The 22,449-nt window shown below is 42.0% G+C and overlaps 1 protein-coding gene across 1 annotated transcript in view; it reads right to left on the reverse strand.

Moving 5' to 3' along the window:
* The window catches only part of TPD52L1 (TPD52 like 1), a 69,052-nt gene that overhangs the window by 27,325 nt on the left and 19,278 nt on the right, over positions 1 to 22,449 (reverse strand). Inside the window, exon 4 of the mRNA XM_068985523.1 lies at positions 5,275 to 5,390. Within this exon, the coding sequence (XP_068841624.1) occupies positions 5,275 to 5,390 (116 nt within the window). The remainder of the gene's footprint in view (positions 1 to 5,274; positions 5,391 to 22,449) is intronic.

The raw sequence follows: 22,449 nt of genomic DNA on the forward strand, positions 1-22,449 counted from the left end.
GTCACAAAAATAGATGAAGTACTGATATAAGCTGCAACACACATGAGCCTCGGAAACATTTGGCTAAATGAAAGGAATCAGACAGAAGGTCACACATTGTATGATTCCACTTATATGAAATACCCAGAATAGCTGAATCCAGAGACAGAATGCTGGCTCATGGCTACAGAAAAGAAGGGTAAATGGGCAGCAACTGCTGAGCAGGTAAGGGATTCCTTTTTGAGATGATGAAAATGCTCTGGAATTAGACAGAAGTGGTGTTACACAGCATTATAAGAGTACTAAATGCCACTGAATGATTCATTTTAAAATAGTTAATTTTATATCAATTTGGTACAATAAAAACGCAAAAATACAAATGAACTAATGGGTTAGCTTCAAAATAAAATTTATGTTAGAAGACTGACGACTTACTCTTCTATTTATTCTGCTATATTACATAAAATGTGTCACAAATACAGAGAAAGAAATAGCTTTTTAAACTATTAATTATCAGTATGATGTTTAGGAGTAAGAGCCTTTGGTGTCTTGCTCATATGGCTTCAAATCATGCTTCTTCTCCTGCCCTGGTTAAGAATAAAGAAGAATTAAAATTAAAATGCAGATAATACCTGGGAGAGTATGACAGGCCATGGGTTACCAAGACATTTGGTCAAATATTATTCTGTGTCTTTGAGGGTGATTATGCACGTGATTAACATTTAAACTGACAGACTGAGTAAAGCAGATTGCTCTCCCAAAGTTGGTGGGCCTCACCCAATCGGTTGATGACTTAAATAAAACAAAAAGGCTGACCCTCCCTTGAGTAAAAGGGAATTCTATCTGCCTGACTGCTTTTGAGCTAGGACATTGTTTTGTCTTGTTGTTGTTTGGCTTTTTTGTTTTTTCTTGCCTTCAGCTTCAAACTAAAACCTCGGCTCTTCCCAGACCTTTAGACCAAGCTGCACCATTGACTCCCCTGGGTGTCCAGCTTGCTGACTGTAGGTCTTGGGAGCTGCCAGCCCCCAGAATCACATTAGCTGATTCCTTGGAATAAATCTCTTTCTATATACATCCTATTGGTTCTATGTCTCTGGAGAACCCCAATTAACACAGAGGGGTGCTACAGTAAGACACTATTGGTTATGCAGGCTTTAGTTGTTCACCAGTTCAGTTCAGAAGGAAATAAATACTTGAAGGAAAAAACTGGGAGAGGAAGGAAGAGCCCAGGACACTTATTTGCCAGCCTGAGACAGGTGGCTTGAGGGCACTGTGTGCTTTCCTTGGGAAACCACACGCCAAGAAGGAACAGCCAAAAGAGGCTTGTCTACTTAGTAATGCTGTCTGGTAATTTTCCTACTCTTATTAATACTTATTTTTCTTGAGTCATTTTATCTAGGCGACATTGGCAGTACTTGATTATTATATAATCACCAATTTACAGTTATAATGCCAACACTTCATCCTTTTCAAAAACCAAGCCACATTATAGAATACTGAGCATCAAATGCAGCTTAGTGAAATGAAAGTGTGAGTGGGATGTTAGTAGCACAGAACTAATGAGCAAGTTTATTTAAAAAGAGAGTTAGGGAAAAAAAACCCCACAGAATAGATGCATAAAGACCTCAGAAAAGATGTTAGGAGCAGCTGGTAAGAGGACTAATGAGAACAAATGCTTAAAACAAATAGTATTTCTTTATATATGGACCAGATTTGTTTAAAGAAAACCCATATTCTACTTCTAGAATTTACAAATACATATATTTGTTGGTGCTATGAGTCAAGTTCATTAGAAATCTTAACTGCACACCTTCCATGTATATACAAACCACGGCATCAGGTCAGAAGTGATACTGGTGTCGCGTTGAAGGAACTTTTTTTCTTTTTTTAGAGCTCAGCTTTTTATTGAATGTGTTACTAAAGAGGTTTAGTGAAAAAAGACCAGGGCCCATGTCATCATCAAACTCTTCAGATTCTACTGTCTTTGCTTCTGCTTTCTTCTCCAGCTGGGGCAGCAGTGGTGGCCAGGGCAGGTCCGCCAGCCCCGGAGGAGGCCCCCGATGTTGCACTGGCCAACGCCTTTGCAAACAAGCCTGGCCAGAAAGGCTCAACATTTACACCAGCTGCTTTTTTTTTCTTTTTAATTAATTAATTTATTTTAATTGGAGGCTAATTACTTTACAATATTGTAGTGGCTTTTGCCATATATTGACATGGATCAGTGAACACATGTACACCAGCTGCATTAATGAAGGCATTGATCTTATCCTCCGGACCGTCACCTCCTTGTCGTGCAGAATGAGGGCCGAGTGGATGCAGGCGAGCTCCGAGATGGAGGCCAGGGTGCAGGCGAGTTAGCTAGGAGGGGGCTGCCAGGCACAGTGCTAGTTGCCGGATGAAGTGACAGCCTCACCCCAAAACGGCCTTCACTTCCTCAGAAGGACCAAGCACCTTAGTGGCAGCAGAGGAAAGCTGAAGGAACTTTTAAAAACACACGTATTGCATGACCACAATAACAAACTCAAGACTGAACAGATTCCTCTTTTAAAATGCAGATTTCCGTCTAAGATGTAGTAGCCTCTTGGACAGTATTTGCTTACGTCTCTCTCCTCAAGGACAGATCTTCCTGTAGCCAGCCCTTGGTAAACAGAACAATATGCTGGTTGTGTGAGTGAATGCAGTTACAGATTCACCCTGAAGTCTAAAGGTGTCCTCCTGGGAATATGGGCTACAAAAAAGCGTAAGGTGAAAGCAGAGCAGGGTGCGGGGGGAACGCAGCAGGGTGGGTCCAGCACAGCTAGCAGGCAGCGGGAGAATCCGAGGGAGGGCAGTGTACAGAAGGGGAGACCGGGTGCCCGGCATACCCTGCGACCCCTTTATGCAAAGCAGTCAGACAGAAGACGTCCTCCTACGCAAAGCTCTTGCCTTGGATCATGGCCACAACTGATTGCCTGACTCGAAAACAATCTAACAGGCTGATCTGTGAGGTGTCCACCCACGTGGCTAACAGACCCAGTGGGATCTTCCCTCAAACAGAGAGGAGCTGCTTGTGAGCAGGGGTCCTGGAAGAATATCTGTGGAGAACTGAAGTAGATACGCTGAGCTGTTTACAAGACGTCTCAGTTCTTCATAGGGCCAGCCGTGAGACTGCTGAGATGTCCTTGATACAGTTAAACCCTAGCATCTGAGGTCATCTGAATGCATGTGTGGTCTGAAAGAACCTAATTTGTGTGTGTGTGCGAAGGGCAGGCACTGTGTAAGGGCAGAAAAAGCGGGTTTAAGAAAAGAGTGAGCATAAAGCATTGGTGGCCTGTGGTAGAGGGAGAAGAAATGGGAATGTGAAAAGGAAAAATAGCAGATAACTTCCTTTGCTTTTTGCTGCGCATGAGCAAAGCGCTGTGCCCAGTGTCCCCAGAAGTCACACTGCCACCTTTAGCAAGACGCAATGCTTCTTCACCCCTGAGGAATCCAGAAATGAGAGACAGGAAGCATGGAGGCTAATGCATCCTAAGGGATAAAGCATCAATCCTGATAACATGAACAAGTAACAGGGAGTCTGATGTTACTTTCAGAAGTCAGGCTCAAAAAGTCTTAGGAGTGAGACACCCTGGAGGATCGTTAATGTGGCCAAATGAGACAAAAATGTGTGGAAACTTTGGGTTTTTATATTCATGGGGGCAACCATTGAGAACCAAGGCTTACTGCTTCTCGATTATCAAAGCAATACACGACCATTGTTGAAAGTTTAGAAAATATAGAATGCAGCCGCATAAAATATAGGTGTATGTATATGTGTATCCATCCATCTGTCCATCTACCTATCTGTCTATCAGTAATTGCCGAAAGAAAAATCAAGTCATTTTATAAAACTTGGTCTGTTACAGAGGTTGTGTATGAACTTAAACTTGGACGGCAGCTGTGAAGGAGTTAAATTTTAGCTTAGAATCAGTTAGCTAACACCGGTCTGTAGAATATAACTTTTGGACACCAAAACTGACACAAACAAGTCATGATCCAGGATTCCAGGCCTTAAGAAAATGTGGAGCTAGGACGTTCCCTGTCAAGGCTGACTGGTCCATGAACCCTGGCAGGTGTGGCCAATGTGAAGTCAACAAGGTGGTTCTGGATCAGTGGCCACAGACAGACCCAGCTAAAGAACTAGGCCATTTGATCTGAGGCACTGTCCTTACTAAAATAATCTCTGCTGCACTAGAAGAACAAGCTGCTCTTTTACTTGAGCATGAAGTGATTTTAGGGTGTGTCTTGTGAAAGCACCTGAAATGCCTTCAGTCTTATTAAGAGCTATCATGAACACTCACCATCAGAACCTTAGAGCTTGGAGAGTCTGGGATGAATGAAGTGGGGTGAGGGTAAGGTGAAGCTTAATTTAAACCAGTAGAAGAGGCCAAAGCAGGAAGGTGGAGCCCTGCTTGCCACTGGACCAGGGGCTTTCTGTCCTCTGAGCCAGGGATTCAAAATGGGGAGGAACCCTGGCCCCTTCCTTCTCGCCCTATTGCTGCTTCTGCTTAAGAAGCTCCCCTTCTCCTGCCCTTTCCTCTTACAATGTAAACGCTCCTTAGCAAAGTGTTGAGGGGCTAGTGGGCGATACAGACAAATGGCTTGAACTAAGAGTTGTCTTCACGACAAGCCAGGCAGCCTCCCTGAATCTAGAACCAGATGCTGGGAGCACTACACAAGATCTAACGAAGCCTAAAGTCATCACAGTTCCCTCTCCACCCACAGAGTTCTATTCTGAAAAAGAGCACATCAATTTAATAAATCCAGTTGCTTCCACGACTGACTTGTCGTTATAAAAATAAATCATTTCCAGGTGGTTGTTGAGCTAGGCTGCTGACCAAACACAACAACTGCTCTTGAAAGGTAGCTGGCACCTTAACTGAGGTCTTGAAGGAATCCCATCAGGTTTAAGCATTGTGATACTAAATATGAGGTGCATGTTTACAGCTATTTATTGTTGCTTGAGCATCAAGACCATTTGTTTTCCTACGGTCACCATTGGGTAATGGACCATTAGCATTACAAAATACCATAGAAAATGAATTATCTTACAATTCAACACCTATTCAATCTTATTAAATGAAAGGCAACATAACTGTACTATGGACCTTTTATTGGACCATATAAATGTTCCAATATATTGGTCCATATACATGGACCTCCATTTCTTAAAACCTTACGGAAAAACTCAAACTTTTTGGTCAACCCAACATCAGACTAACAATAATTCTGAGAATCCGGAGACAGGCATAGCAACCAGAAGATCACTGAGCATACCTGAACTAGTTCTGCCTTTAACTCTTCTTTTTCTTCCTCGGAGAGCGTGCTAGGGGAGTCAGCACTGGCTATTGCATCTTCATCTCTTCCTTGCAGTGGTTCGGTCTCCAACAAACCTTTAGGCAAGATTGGTAAAATATGCTGTCATTTAAAGAATGAATTTAGCCAAATTCTAGTTCCACAGTCTGAAGGACTAGATACTCTGATTGACCCTCTCTCTGAAAAACAACTAAAAATTCGGAAGAAAATCATTCTAAATGTGTAATGAGCTGCCAAGAAAGTGAAGAATACTAAGAACAGCCCAAAGTTAAGTGAAAGTGGGAAGCTATAGGTATAAACAAGGTTTCATTAGTTCTGCATTTGCCACCGAGATGAATCCCAGCCTCGGTTTTCACTGTCCCATGGGATGCAGAGGACTGGGAACAAAGCCCAGGACTATTGAGGGAGAGGATTTTATGAAGAGACCCCTCCATAAATCTGCCACCCCACAGGGCAACACCCTAAGAGTAAGGTGAACTGGAAATAGATACCCTTCCTCCCCACAGGGATCTACAAGGCAGATCACCTGCCTTGACCCTCAGCACAGAAAGGACAGACCAACAGAGCCTCCCCTAAGAATTCACGACATCCTGAGGTGGTCCCAAAAAACCTTGAGATCAGTTCAGTTCAATTCAGTCCTTAGTCATGTCCAACGCTTTGAGACTCCGTGGACTGCAGCATGCCAGGCTTCCCTGTCCATCACCAACTCCCGGAGCTTGCTCAAACTCATGTCCATCTAGTTGGAGATGCCATTCAACCATTTCACCTTCTGTCGTCACCTTCTCCTCCTGCCTTCAATCTTTCCCAGCATCAGGGTCTTTTCCGATGAGGCAGTTCTTCCCATCAGGTGGCCAAAGTATTGGAGTTTCAGCTTCAGCATCAGTCGTTCCAATGGATACTCAGGACTGATTTCCTTTAGGATGAACTGGTTGGATCTCCTTGTAGTCCAAGGGACTCTCAAGAGTCTTCTCCAACACCACAGTTCAAAAGCATCAACTCTTCATCACTCAGCTTTCTTTATAGTCCAACTCTCACATCCATACATGACTACTGGTAAAACCACTGACTAAATGGACTTTTGTTGGCAAAGTAAAGTCTGCTTCTTAATATGCTGTCTAGGTTGGTCATAGCTTTTCTTCCAAGGAGCAAGCATCTTTTAATTTCATGGCTGTAGTCACTTTCTGCAATGATTTTGGAGCCCAAAAAATAAAGTGAGGCTCTCACTGTTTGCATTGTTTCCCCATCTATTTGCCATGAAGTAATGGGACCAGATGCCATGATCTTAGTTTTCTGAATGTTGAGTTTTAAGCCAACTTTTCACTCTCCTCTTTCAATTTCATTAAGAGGCTCTTTAGTTCTTCTTCACTTTCTGCCATAAGGGTGGTGTCATCTGCATATCTGAGGTTATTGATATTTCTCCCAAAAATCTTGATTCCAGCTTGTGCTTCATCCAGCCTGGCATTTCATGTGATGTACTCTGCATATAAGTTAAATAAATAGAGTGACAATACAGCCTTGACTTACTTCTTTCCAGATTTGGAACCAGTCTGTTCCATGTCTGGTTCTAACTGTTGCTTCTTGACCTGCATACAGGTTTCTGAGGAGGCAGATAAGGTGGTCTGGTATTCCCATCTCTTTCAGAATTTTCCACAGTTTCTTGTGATCCACACAGTCAAAGGCTTTGGCATAGTCAATAAGGCAGAAATAGATGCTTTTCTGGTACTCTCTTGCTTTTTCGATGATCAGACAGATGTTGGCAATTTGATCTCTGGTTCCTCTGCCTTTTCTAAAACCAGCTTGAACATCTGGAAATTCACGGTTCACATACTGTTGAAGCCTGGCTTGGAGAATTTTGAGCATTACTTTGCTAGCATTGTGAGATGAGTGCAATAGTGCAGTTGTTTGAAAATTCTTTGGCATTGCCTTTCTTTGGGATTAGAATGAAAACTGACCTTTTCCAGTCCTGTGGCCACTGCTGAGTTTTCTAAATTGCTGACACATTGAGTGCAGCACTTTAACAGCATCATCTCTTAGGATTTGAAATAACTCAACTGGAATTCCATCACATCCACTGGAAGCATCACTACAAACAAACCTTGAGATAAGAGGTATTAAATAAAACTCTTTTCGACTTTGGTAATGGAAATATACAGATATGGAGCCTAGAACAGCTGCAGCAGTGAGGAAACATCATGACCACACAGACTCTTGGTAAGGGGCGTGGGAAGTGCCTGGGTTCTTGGTGACATCATTGTGCCACAGACTGTCGAGGGACTTCGGACTTGTCATGTGAGAAAAATGCCTTATTAGCAAAAAAATAAAGAGGTTCCCTATGGAGTTCATCAGCATCTGGTCAACGCAAATGCACTGTTCTCTAGGGGCATAGGACGCAGGCACACACATATAGGGAAGCTTTATTTATGACATGAATTACAACAGCACTGGCATTTGTACATCTCTGGATAAAGGGAGGCCATACAATAAATTCTACTGGAACAACTTGTTACCCATATTAAAAAAATAAAATGGGATAACTTCACACCATTTACCAATATTAAACTATAAATATTTTAGAAGACAACATGGGACTTCATATTTATGGACCTCTAGGTAAGAAAGGATTTCTTCAGTTCAGTTCAGTTCAGTCGCTCAGTCGTGTCCGACTCTTTGCAACCCCATGAATCGCAGCACGCCAGGCCTCCCTGTCCAACACCATCTCCTGGAGTTTACTCAGACTCACTTCCATCGAGTCCGTGATGCCATCCAGCCATCTCATCCTCGGTTGTCCCCTTCTCCTCCTGCCCCTAATCCCTCCCAGCATCAGAGTGTTTTCCAATGAGTCAACTCTTCGCATGAGGTAGCCAAAATACTGGAGTTTCAGCTTTAGCATCATTCCTTCCAAAGAAATCCCAGGGTTGATCTCCTTCAGAATGGACTGGTTGGATCTCCTTGCAAGTCCAAGGGACTCTCAAGAGTCTTCTCCAACACCACAGCTCAAAAGCATCAATTCTTCGGTGCTCAGCTTTTTTCACAGTCCAACTCTCACATCCATACATGACCACAGGAAAAACCATACCCTTGACTAGCTGGACCTTAGTCAGCAAAGTAATGTCTCTGCTTTTGAATATACTATCTAGGTTGGTCATAACTTTTCTTCCAAGGAGTAAGCGTCTTTTAATTTCATGGCTGCAGTCACCATCTGCAGTGATTTTGGAGCCCCCCAAAATAAAGTCTGACACTGTTTCCACTATTTCCCCATCTATTTCCCATGAAGTGATGGGACCGGATGCCATAATCTTCATTTTCTGAATGTTGAGCTTTAAGCCAACTTTTTTGCTCTCTTCTTTCACTTTCATCAAGACGCTTTTTAGCTCGTCTTCACTTTCTGCCATAAGGGTGGTGTCATCTGCTTATCCGAGGTGATTGATATTTCTCCTGGCAATCTTGATTCCAGCTTGTGTTTCTTCCAGTCCAGCATTTCTCATGATGTACTCTGCATAGAAGTTAAATAAGCAGGGTGACAATATACAGCTTGATGCACTCCTTTTCCTATGTGGAACCAGTCTGTTGTTCCAAAGGGCAAATCATGACAGAAAGGAAGGATAAGATTAAGAATGAGGTATTACCTCATCCCTCGTATCACCAACACCAGAATGGCTATTGTCAAATAGACCACAAATAACAAATGCTGATGAGGAGAAAAGGGAATCTTTGTGCACTGTTAGTGGGAATGTAAATTGATGCAGCTATTATGGAAAGCCAGTATGAAGGTTCTTCAAAAAGCCAAACATAGAACTTACTGTATGATCCATCAATTTCACTTATGTGTGTTTACTCAAAGAAAACAAAAGCACTGATTTGAAAAGATATATGTACCCCCATATTCACAGCATAATTATTTATTACAAAGATATGGATGCAGTCTAAGTGTCCATCAACAGATGAAAAAATAAAGAAGACATTGCAACAATGTGGATGGACCTAGAGGGTATTATGCTAGTGAAATAAGTTAGACAGAGAAAGACAAATACTGTTTGTTATCATTTCTATGTGGACTCTAAAAAAATAAATAAATAAAACAGAAACAGCCTCACAAATATAAAGAACAAACTGGTGGTTACCAGTGGGAAGAAGGATCGGCAAGGGAAAACATAGGGGTAGAGGATTAGGAGAGACAAACCACTATATGAAACAAGATACAAGAATATGTTGTAAAGCACAGCCAATATTTTTATAATAACTTTAAATGGAATATTTGTTGTTTAGTCACTCAGTCGTGCCTGACTCTGTGTGACCCCATGGACTGCAGCACGCCAGGCTTCCCTGTCCTTCACCGTCTCCCTGAGTTTCCTCAAACTCATGTCCATTGGGTCGGTGATGCCATCCAACCACCACATCCTCTGCTGTCCCCTTCTCCTGCTGCTCCCAATCTTCCCCAGCATCAGGGTCTCTTCCAGTGAGTTGGCTCAGTATATCAAAACACTGAATCAGCTTCTCACCACCGAAGACCACAGCTCTTGTCTGGCGGTTTTCTTCTACAGCTCAGCTCTCATCTAGTTCCTAGAACCCTGACCTCTCCTCCAGCTTAGGGACTGTACTGATTTCCTGCTGCTGTCATTCTGAAGAACTACAACATCCCCGTTCATTTCCCTCAATCCTTCCTATCTTTCTAGTAATTCCTTCATTAAACCCTTTAGAATCAGGCACCTTTTTTGAGCATGCCATCCATTGAGTTCTTTCCTGGTCCTTGACTGATACAGGAAGACTGCCTCCACTTTCCTTTTATTCTGGGGTGAGGTGTCTAGGAAAAAAAAAAAAAATCTTTCAGATCGTCCCATACCAAGCTGGAACACAGCCACATCTAGGTAAACTGGGCAGGAGCTGGGAGGTGGGGCAGATTGACCCCTGGTGTTTAGTTTGCTAATTCAATCTTCTGCATCAGGTAACCACGCATGGGATCCAGAATACCCGTCATACTTAGGGAGAAACTTGCCACCTTGGCCGGGGGTGGGGGTCCTGCAGCAGGAGTGGAGGGTCCCGGCTCTGGCCAGAGGTCTGGATGGAGAAGGTGGAGAGATCTGATGCCAGTGAGTGCCAAGGTGAGGCTGAATCAGCCTGGAAGGGCTACTGGGCCCAAACTCAGGTGAGGAAGACAAGATCCTAAGCAATATCTGCAGGAAACAGCAGCAGCAGAAGACGTCATGGTCCCAGCTGCCCAAAGAGCCAGAGCAGAATACAAGGCGCTACATGGGCCCTTCCTGCTTCCATACACTAGCCACCTCCTTAGCTGGGCCAAGGGAAAGGGCAGCTAAAAAAGGAGAATCCTGAGCTCGAGGGTAATTTTACTGAGGAATTGAGTATTACTTAAAAGGGCTTTAAAAATGATTGTACTGGAATGGACTAAACCACTTTTTCTTCCACACTATCCAAAGCCCAAGGGTGGTAGGGATACAGGAATAGATCAGGGATAGGTTTAAAAAACAAAATGGAGCACATGTATGTACACCAAGATGTAGTGGGAATAAATCTTGTGGCCCTGCCGTGGAGTACTTTGTATGCAAAGATGGCCATTTTACTTTCATTTAGTTGTTGTTAAGTCACTCAGTCATGTCCAGCTCTTTGCAGACCCATGGACTACAGCACGCCAGGCTTCCCTGTTCTTCACCAACTCCCAGAGCTTGCTCAAACTCATGTCCATTGAGTCAGTGACGCCATCTAATCATCGAATCCTCTGTTGTCCCCTTCTCCTCCTTCCTTCAATCCTTCCCAGCATCAGGGTCTTTTCCAATGAGTCAGCTCTTCACATCAGATGATAAAAGTATTGGGGCTTCAGCATCAGTCCTTCTAATGAATATTTGGGGTTGATTTCCTTTCATTTAGTACATGCAGCAAAATATACAGATCTGTTTTAATAAAACTAACAAATATCCACAGGTCTGACTCTACTGCAGGATTCGTGCTTCTGCACTGGAGAGGTGACATCCTGGGGAAGCAGGTAGGTGTCTAAATACTTGTCCAATGCTAGCATCTTCCTGCTTTCATTGTATCCACCACTGGCCGGCAATGACTCAGATGGGCCAGTCCCACATATGGGGCTGAATGACAACTGAACCAGATCCAACTGAGAAGTCATTGTGGGCTGGTCTCAGCCATTGCTAATGGGGTCTCTTACTCATAGGACCTGGGTTTGGAGTCTGGATCAGTCACAAGTCGTTGGGCTCTAATTTAGGCTAGTCTGACTTCTAACCCTTCTATATCTCACAACCATTTGAAGAATGTGTGTGTGTGTTAGTCGCTCAGTTGTGCCCGACTCTTTGCGACCCCATGGACTGCAATCCACCAGGTTCCTCTGTCCATGAGATTTTCCAGGCAAGGATACTGGAGTGGGTCGCCATTTCCTTCTCCAACAAAATGTTGGCAAACACATCAAGAGTGAGCTCTGGATTAAAACATCTCCCCTCTAGTCTTGAAATGAAATTAGCCACTGGCATCAATATACTTTTAATGCATCCTTGTCAAGTGCTCCAGTGGATTCCTGTTGTTGTTCAGTTGCTCAGTCATGTCCGACTCTTTGCGACCCCATGAACTGTAGCATGCCAGGCTTCTCTGTCCATCACTATCTCCCTGAGCTTCCTCAAACTCATGTCCATTGAGTCGGTGATGCCATCCAACCATCTCATCCGCTGTCGTCCCCTTCTCCTTTGCCTTCAATTTTTCCCAGCATCGGGGTCTTTTCCAATGAGTCAGCTCTTTGCATCAGGTGGCCAAAGTTTTGGAGCTTCAACTTCAGCATCGGTCCTTCTGATGAATATTCAGGGTTGATTTCCTTCAGGATGGACTGGTTGGATCTCTTTGTTGTCCAAGGGACTCTCAAGAGTCAATGGATTAGGTTGTGGCTTCATGTATATGATTGAAACAGTATAGACAGCTATGAGTTAAAATGACTATAAACTGTGATTTCAGTTGAGTGATCATATCCTGAATTGCTGGCAAATACAGAAAAGTTACAGAATTTCTCTTAAAAAGCAAAATAGTCTTGCATGTATGTGTGTGTTTGCACCAATATTCAGAAATTAACAAATAAATTTAACCTAACAAAGAAGAATAGTGTATATTTTCAAAAAGAACACACAGCTATCCTAAGGACTTGAAAAAAAGAGTTCAATAAAATAGCTTAAAGGAAGGAAGGAAGGAAAGGAGTCGCTCAGTTGTGTCCGACTCTTTGCGACTCCATGGACTGCAGCCTACCAGGCTCCTCCGTCCATGGGATTCTCCAGGCAAGAATACTGGAGTGGGTTGCCTTTTCCTTCTCCAGGGGATCTTCCCGACCCAGGGATCGAACCCAGGTCTCCCACACTGCAGGCAGACGCTTTAACCTCTGAGCCACCAGGGAAGCCGTGAAAATTAACCATGTTTTAAATAATAAATTTAAGACTGCAATATTTATTACTTAATCACATTTTCTTTAGGATGTTTGGTAAAAATAGCTTTAGGCATTCTTTTAACATAAACCTTCAAAGTATCTCCACTTATTCCCTAAGGGAAAAACAAACTGAGCTAATCTCATTCCTGTTGGATTTATGACTATCTTTAAGTGAACAAAGCCCCTAATACATATTAATTTGAGAAGGGTAGAAATTAAAGCTATAAAACAAATTTATCCATCAGAATCCTTTCCACAGGATTCACTAAATCTTCCACAAAGAAGCCAAAATATCGTTTCTTAGGCATCACCTTGTAGTCTCAGCAGAGGCCTCAAATGCTAACAGCAGTACAGCGAGGCCTCTGCACTGCCATGTCCTAAAACCAAGGCCTGAGCCCTAAGGCAGGACAGAACTGGGTGGGGGTAACCTATCTCAAGCCTTTGAGAGCAGGGGTGAAACATAAACCCCAGCTGTCACCTATGATAGTCTGTAGCTGTAACATATGCAGCCTCACCACCATCAAACACTGGAAAAAGTCCAGGGTGGGCTTCCATCTCCCAAACCCTCTTGTATAGGAGTTGCTTAACTAATGCTTATTGAACCAATACCCTAGAATAGAAAACCAAGCTATCAACTCTTCTTTTTGTTCACTGACGTATAGTTGATTTATAATGTCTTAGTTTCTCGTATGTAGCAAAGTGATTCAGTTTTATATATATATATGTATAGATTTTTCATATTCTTTTGCATTAAGGTTTCTTATGGGATATTGACTACAGCTTCCTGTGCTATATAGTAGGACCTTGTTGTCTGTCTATTTTATATACAGTAGTTTGTATCTGGGGCTTCCCTGGTGGTGCAGAGGTTAAAGTGTCTGCCTGCAATGTGGGAGACCTGGGTTCGATCCCTGGGTCTGGAAGATCCCCTGGAGAAGGAAATGGCAACCCACCCCCAAACTCCTGTTTTATCCTTCCCCCACCCTCTTTCCCCTTTGATAACCATAAGCTTGTTTTCTACATCCTATCAAGTCTTCTTGATGCCCTTTCCGTATCTCTTCATTATCTATCATATTTGTCTATCCTTTTGAAGTTTCACTGCTACAACCCAATATTGCTTGCTGTGCCTACTGCTTACTGTGATTTAGGCTTTTATCACTACACACTCATAAGCATTTAAATCTCAGCTAAATTTTATCTCCTTGCTTTCAGTGGCTTTCTCCACCACTCAACCTACACAACACTCAAATTAATATTTTGAACACAATACTCTCATCATGTCAAAGCTAGTTTAAAAAACATTAAGTGGCTGAGATTTGTTTCTAAATTTGAAAATTCTAATACTAGCATTCAAAACCATCTACAGCAGTCTACAAGTGATGATTCCAACTAGCTTGCCTAAGATCTTCCCACCAATGCTTCATTCAAAACCCAGCAGGTTGTCACATGCTATGTCATATTCTATTCATTCCTGTTTTCATGCCACCCCACCTTTCTCTGAATTCTCTCTCTCCTTCCTCTACAGTTTCTCTTCCGAGAATCCTACCAAGTTGCCAACAACACTAGGAAAAGAAGCTAACATGTTGTGTGCCTTAAATTAATCTAAAATATTGTCTTTTTTGCTTTCTCTACATTTTATGACATATACTACTCTACATGAGATGAAAGCCACTCAGTTGTGTCCAACTCTTTGCCATCCCATGGACTCCACGGAATTCTCCAGGCCAGAATACTGGAGTGGGTAGCCGTTCCCTTCTCCAGGGGATCTTCCCAACCCAGGGATAGAATCCAGGTGTCCCGCATTGCAGGCGGCTTCTTTACCAGCTGAGCCACCAAGGAAGCCCAACTACTCTACATATTGCTACTAAATAGCATATATAGAGTATAAGCTACATTATAATTTGCATTATAAATTGCAGTAAAACACACAATACTATATATTACTATAGTTATAGTTAAACAAGTTTATGAAGAAAACATTTCAGACACTGTCTTACAAAAGTTTGGTGTCCTTCTTAAAATATGAAGAACACATGAATCACCACATTAATAGCATTGTTTTCTAAAGCTTTGGTGTCATTTAATAATGTAACTAAAACAAGTCATCTCTGTAATGCTTAGCCTGAGAGTTACTAATCAACTAACTAAAGGAAAGGAAAACTTTATGCTTTTTACTAAGCATTTTATCTAAAGATGCTTCTGAGGTTGTAGAAGACTAAGTTAAATTCTTATACTCCATCTTTCTGCTTTTTAAAAAAAATATGCTATTTAGGTGATAGCCCACATAGTTAGATGCTGATTAAAATATATTCATCTCTAAACAAAAATTTATGACTGATCAAAATCTAACTTTGGCTAGAGATGGAAGTGACATGCTACTACAGATACAGATCAACGTAAGTATGGAAACATTTCCTTTCATTTCTCATTCATGTATATGTACAAGGTGACTGTCTTCTGATTGTATAAGAAAACATACCTTTGCATTGGGTATTGATGAGGTCACCAAAATTCAACAGAAAACTAAAGTTAGCAGAAAGTATATGGCACCCAGTGGCTTCCCTGGTGGCTCAGAGGTTAAAGCGTCTGCCTCCAAGGTGGGAGTCCCGCGTTTGATCCCTGGGTTGGGAAGATCCCCTGGAGAAGGAAATGGCAGCCCAGTCTAGTACTCCTGCCTGGAGAATCCCATGGACAGAGGAGCCTGGTAGGCTCCAGTCCACGGGGTTGCAAAGAGTCGGACATGACTGAGTGACTTCACTTCACTTCACTTCACTTCACTTCAGTGTTTACACAAGCACTACGCAGCCCCGAAGGGAAGTCTATCTTCAAGGAGCTCAGATCAATCCAGGATGCACTTAAACCTAGATGATCATTTCTGTGACTAAAGTCTGACCAGGGCTCTTACTCACCTCCCAGGATAGGAATCTCAGATAGCATGAACGGGCCCCATTTACCCAAGGCTCCCCTGGGCTCCCAGCCCACCCACATCTTCAGAGTGCTCCTGAAGGCTCTGAAAACTGTGGGCATTTGAGGAGAGATGGGCCTTGTTCACCCTATGGCTAGAGTGCCACTGCCCAGGCCCATGTGAGTGGCTGGCTTTGTGGCATCATTTTACTGAGCTAACTATAGGCAATGTCATCGCATTAAGTACAGTGTGAAAGGCTAGCTGGCCATTCAGGCTGGGATCACTGGGTTGGCTGCATATTTGAGTGATGTCAGATTCCAAGCTGTCATCAGAAGTCTTTCTTAGCTCCAGATAGTTTATGTCACTATTTCACACTGTGGTAATCAGCCTCTTAGATGATAGCTTTTACTAACAGATTTTCTGGGAGATTGTCAAGTACATCAAATTTCTAATGGGAAAGTCTGTGCTCTCTACTTTCCCAGAACAATATCTATTTCAGAAACCAAATGAATAGCAAAGGATTATTTGGTAAGCATTGGGAAGGACACAGAGAGTTCGATGACATCGAGATGTTTAGCACTTATGCCATATTTTAACTATATGATTCACTGTCTTTCTCCTCGGTTAGATTCTGAAGTACTTTATTCACTCAATACTTGGTACTCCATAAATATCTGTGGAATAATTTAATTAGCTATCATGATCTTACATATGTGCTATTCAAATAAAAGACGCTTACTCCTTGGAAGAAAAGTTATGACCAACCTAGATAGTAAATTCAAAAGCAGAGACATTACTTTGCCAACTAAGGTCCGGCTAGTCAAGGCTATGGTTTTTCCTGTGGTCATGTACGGATGTGAGAGTTGGACTGTGAAGAAGGCTGAGCGCTGAAGAATTGATGCTTTTGAACTGTGGTGTTGGAGAAAACTCTTGAGAGTCCCTTGGACTGCAAGGAGATCCAACGAGTCCATTCTGAAGGAGATCAACCCTGGGATTTCTTTGGAAGGAATGATGCTAAAGCTGAAACTCCAGTACTTTGGCCACCTCGTGCGAAGAGTCAACTCATTGGAAAAGACTCTGATGCTGGGAGGGATTGGGGGCAGGAGGAGAAAGGGACAACCCAGGATGAGATGGCTGGATGGCATCGCGTACTCGATGGACGTGAGTCTGAGTGAACTCCAGGAGATGGTGATGGACAGGGAGGCCTGGTGTGCTGCAATTCGTGGGGTTGCAAAGAGTCGGACTGAACTGACTGACTGACTGATACATTAAATCTGATGTTCAGTCAGGGGAACACCTATCTTTCTGTGGTGTTGACAACAAGATGACCAAGACTTACAACCAGTGTGACGGCCATTGTCAAAAGTGGTAAGTAACATGGCAGAGAAGTAACAATCAACACACATCAATGTATCAGCTGCCCTGGTACCAGCACTCCATTTCTGTAACTGCATCTAGTCCCTTCAAAAACTACGTTAAACCTGAGGCTAGCTTTCATTCTATCAATGTTCTGCCTGAGTTTATGCCTCTATAATTCCAGATAAAACAGCTCTAAGTTTCTACTTCCTTGAAAAAGATACAAGTAAGTAAAATGAGAAAGATTAAGATGAATTAGGATCCTCAAGACATGATGGGTAACCCAAGAAAGTTAACTCCATTTGGTAACAGAAAACACCGACAGCAGGATCTTACCCAACATCCCCACAAACTGAAAACAGATATATACTCAGGACTTTGGCCACTGATGAGAAGAGTCAAATCATTGAAAAAGACCGTGATGCTGGGAAAGATTGAAGGCAGGAGGAGAGGGGGACGACAGAGCATTACATGGTGGATGGCATCATCAACTCAATGGACATGAGTCTGAGCAAACTCAGGGATGGACAGGGAAGCCTGACGTGCTGCAGTCCATGGGGTTGCAGACAGTCAGACATGACTGAGCGACTGAACAACAGCAACATTTGTGGTAGAAAGGTTCTCTTCTTGTCACCCAGGACAGAGTTGTATTATACTTTCCAACATCAGTGTTAATTTATGTTGTTTAGAATATATTGATAAAAGATAACTGTTCACTCAGTCGTGTCCAACTCTTTGTGACCCCATGGACTGCAGCCCACCAGGCTCCTCTGTCCATGGGATTTTCCAGGCAAGAGTACTGGAGTGGGTTGCCATTTCCTTCTCCAGGGGATCTTCCCGACCCAGGGATTGAACCCGGGTCTCCCGCATTGAGGCAGACGCTTTTACTGTCTGAGCCACCAGAGAAGTCCTAGAATATATTGATAAAAGATAACTGTGAATACTGTAGAAAAAAATTTTTTTAAAAAACAATGTTTAAAAGTGGGTCAAGGGAACAAGCATAAGACATTAGTTAGATTTTCTGAAATGAAAGCCAGCAACAGAGAAGCTTAAGTTCCTTACAGTTGATGTGGTAGACGCGTTCTGCCAGGGGCTGTTTCTGAACATCACTCCCGGGGGACCACGATGCATCATAAGCAAAGGGTGAGCCACGCAGACCTGAGCTTTTATGCCTCACCTGAGGTCACATGGCCCTATTCACACCAATGGCTTCTGTTTCTTACAAGCATTTCAAGTGAACACACTCCAAATCACAGAGAAAAACATGAAGCCAATTTTCAATGAAAAGATACAAAATATTTATTGCGAGTCTTCTCGGCTCTCCAATGGCCTATGTTTCAAGTATAAGATTAAGGCACTTAGAATATGTTTCCCATTTCAAACCATCATTTGCTAGTCTTGAAAGGCACAATTCAACACACACAAAATAGATGCATGGTGGATAAATCTGCAACGCAGACCAAAGCAACCCAGAAACACAGTCATAAAAACACAGCAGCCACAAATTTGTGACTAAAAAACAAACAAATAGTTGTGGAAAAACAAAAATAGCTAATCTTCCTGTGGAACAGACTCTAGGAACTTCCTTCTCTGAATAAACTCCTGCACTGACGCAGAAAAATAAAACTATTGTGGGAGTGTGTATAGACAAACGCCAATTAGGTAGACCATCTAAACTTTTAAATCATCCTTTTCTTTTGCATCCCCATCCTCATTTCAGAACTCCCAGCCCCATACATACATATTCAAGTTTGCCGCTCATGGAATTTGGAAAAAGAAACCAAAACTGACAAAAGATAAATCCTCCAAATTTAACACCCAGCCTCAGATTTTTGCTTTGAACAAGAAGGGAGATGGTCTCTTTTCTATTACAAGAAAAGCCCAGGGTAATAAACTATCCTGGATCCAAACTCACCAACAAAAATTAACACTCATTTTTTAAAAAAGAAATCCCTTCTCTGGTTCTCCCTTCCTCTCCCCTCTTTCTTCTTAAACCATCAGCTACAGGTACCATAGTCTGACTCCAAGGCCTGATCATTTAAAAAGCATTGAGATAGTTGGATGGCATCACGGACTCGATAAACACGAGTTTGAGCAAGCTCGGGGAGCTGGTGAAGGACAGGGAAGCCTGTCATGCTGCAGTCCATGAGGTCTCAGAGTCTGACATGACTGAGCATCTAAACTGAACTGATCTGATTGCTATTAGCTCATTCTATGTATACTTAAAAGTGTCAAAATTGTTTTACTTCCAAAAGGAAAACTAGACAACATTAAATATTTTAATAACTGCTTAACTAAATACCATTACTAACTCTAAAAAAATAAAAAAAGCATTGGTCAGAGGTATAGGCAGTCTTCCCTTTACATTAAACAATCAGTTCAATAACATTCACATTTACCCAGTTTCGCTTATTAAAACTTTAGCATTTCAAACAGCCGCTAATGACAATGTCCAGGAGGAAAATCTCTGTTCTCCTGAAATCTGAGAAGGAAAATAATGCTAAAGGAGCTAGAAAGATGTGTTTCTGAATCATGAAATCTTTAGCAGAAATAAAATATGCAAGAACTAGGAAAGTTTAGGGCTTCCCAGGTGGCACTAGTGGTAAAGAACCCACCTGGTAAGAAGGAAAATGCAAATTAAAATTTAAAAATCCTATGAGTTTTCATCTAAGAGATTAGCAAAAACGCCAACGTGGGCGCACAGCCTGTGCTGCTAAGGTTGTAGAGAAACAGGTCTTCCTCTGCATCGCTCACTTCTGGACTGTGACAGCTGATTGAGAGCCCCTCTGACCCTGCCCTCCCACTTCTGTGAATCAATCTTATGGAAGAGAGGAAGACTTAAGAAAACAGGTATTAAATATTTACAGCAGCATTGTTGGCAGCGGTAGAAAACTAAAAAAAAAAAAACCTGGATGCTCATTAGTATAGAAATGTCAGAGACAAGCACCTCACACAGAGTACTCACAGGACACTCACACAGAGTACTATTTTTCAGTTATTAAAAATAATGAATTGGATCGACATGCATGGACCAGGAGGAAGGTTCACTGTATGTTGTTATATGCGTTAAAGCAAATTGCCAAGTCATGTTTGCCTGTGACCCATTTGGGAAGAAGAATAAAAACTGTTGGGAAAGGCAGTCTCAAGAATGAGGTCTTCGGACCTCCATCTGGCAGAATAAGAAAGGGCCTTGGGCCTGGGATATTTCATACCAAGAGATAAAGAGCCCACATGGCCTCTGTGGGGTTTATCGCTTCGTAAGGGAATCTCTTTCCTTATCTCAGGCTTAGTGGGTGCTTTTTTGCTCTGCTTAAGCATGTGGCAATGACCCCAGCTTTCAGTATTTCAGACTCCACAGGGGTGGGTTGGGATCATTCCTCTCCATTGCTGATGGTGGTAGAAAGAAGGGTAAGTAAGATCCATTGCCCTTGTCTACCTGGGTGAGGGAGGGGACTTGCTAGCCCTGAGGGACCTGGGCACACTAATGAAGCTGATCTTTCTCTCCTTCTATGTAAGCAAAGCACTGTTCCATCGAGTGCTTGACTGTGTTGCTGTATTTTCCTTAGTAACTCCAATATCAAGATACAATGGACAGGAGTGTTTAAAGTTCTCTCCTGGCGTTGGTGCATGGTGTTTTGCTCCCTCGGGATAAATATCCAGCACACAGTACTCTGCTCAACAGAAATACCTTTCATATGTGAACATGAATGTCCGTGTGTTTCTAAGTGTACTGAGGAAGGTGAGAAAAAATACACACCAAATCATTAATGCTATTTATTGCAAAAGGGTGAGATTGGACAGGGAAAAGATTAACTGTTCTACATACCTCTGTATTACCTGGCTGGTTACAATAAGTATTTGCGATTGACTGGATGTTCGTGGTCCCCCCAAATTCACATGTTGAAATCATAATCTCCAATGTGATGATATTAGGAGATGGGGTCTTTGGGAAGGGATAAGGTCATGAGGGCTTGCCTGGTGGCTCAGATGGTAAAGAAGCTGCCTGCAGTGCAGGAGACCCAGGTTCAATTCCTAGGTTGGGAAGATCCCCTTGAGAAGGAAATGGCAACCCATGCCAGTATTCTTGCCTGGACTGAGGAGCCTGGCGGGCTACAGTCTATGGAGTCACACAGAGTTAGACATGACTGAGTGACTAACACTTCTAGGTAATGAGGGTGGAGGCCTCATGAATGCGATTAGTGCCCTTATAAAGAGACCCCTGAGAGTTCTCGCCCTCTTCCACCAAGTGAAGACATAGCAAAAAGATGGCCATCTATGAACTAGGAAGTGGATTCCCACCAGACACAAAATCTGCTGGCACCTTGACTTTCTAGCCTCCAGAAACGTGACAAATATATTTCTGTTGTTTAAGTCACTCAGACTACGGCATTTTTGTTATGGTAGCCTGAATGGACTAACATAGTATGTAACTGTTAAAATTTCTCAAATTTCGCATTTTATAATTTCAAAATTATGTATAAGTAAAATTTAAAAGGATAACAAAAGTATAAATATATATACAAGATACTACCTATCCTAGTCAATTCAGGTAAGAAAGATAAGTACTTAGGTCTTGGCTATTTATCTTTTAAGTTATCCAGAAAATGAGACTATAGGTTCAGGAGTCCAATGGTTACAATATGTCTCCCACTGTTAAAGTAAGAAAGTCTTTTCTAATGTCTAACTCAAATTACTCTCACTACCATCAAAGCAAATGCCTCATTTCCATTCAGAACAAACATTTATTTATTATCTTGTTTCAGTGGAATCAATGAAAAATTATACAATATCACTGATGTATTATTTTTAACAATACTAACTGGTGTGTTCAGCAAACTCTCTTAAAGACAAATATTGAAAACTAACAACAAGAAAGTGAAATGTTAAATGTCAAAAAAATGGAGGATTATTTTTACACTTTATGATAAGTCTGTTAAAAACAAACATTTTGCATTTTAAAACACCAATTTTCCAGAAAAACAATTAATGATAACAATTAAAAGCTCAAAATATCATGCTAATTTTAAAACATATAAAACTGTAGTTTGAAATTTTAAAACAAATTTTATGTAAAATGCATATATTTTCTATGCATAGGAAAAGACTATATGGAGGAAATCCACAAAAATCTTTAAAATGAGTATTACTGGGAAGTGGATTTATAGGTGACTTTTTCATTTATTTCCTCTTTTCTATATTCTTCAAATTTTCTAAAATAGATATACATTAAGAAAAAAAGTCCCTATCATTCTAGTTGGGTTCCTTGGGGCCCCTACATCATACTTAGCTCACCTAAGGATAAGCTGGTCTACAGCATCACCAGAGAGCCTTTGATGGCTCCTTACTAGATGCAGAATAAAATATAACCATCTTAGCAGAGCATCAAGACTGGATAGAGCCCCTCTACACTGAGCTCTTCGGGAGTCTATCAGGCAGCCTGCTCTCCACCTGCCTC

Source organism: Capricornis sumatraensis, chromosome 13 (assembly GCF_032405125.1).
Source record: "Capricornis sumatraensis isolate serow.1 chromosome 13, serow.2, whole genome shotgun sequence".
In the NCBI taxonomy this organism is placed as follows: domain Eukaryota; kingdom Metazoa; phylum Chordata; class Mammalia; order Artiodactyla; family Bovidae; genus Capricornis; species Capricornis sumatraensis.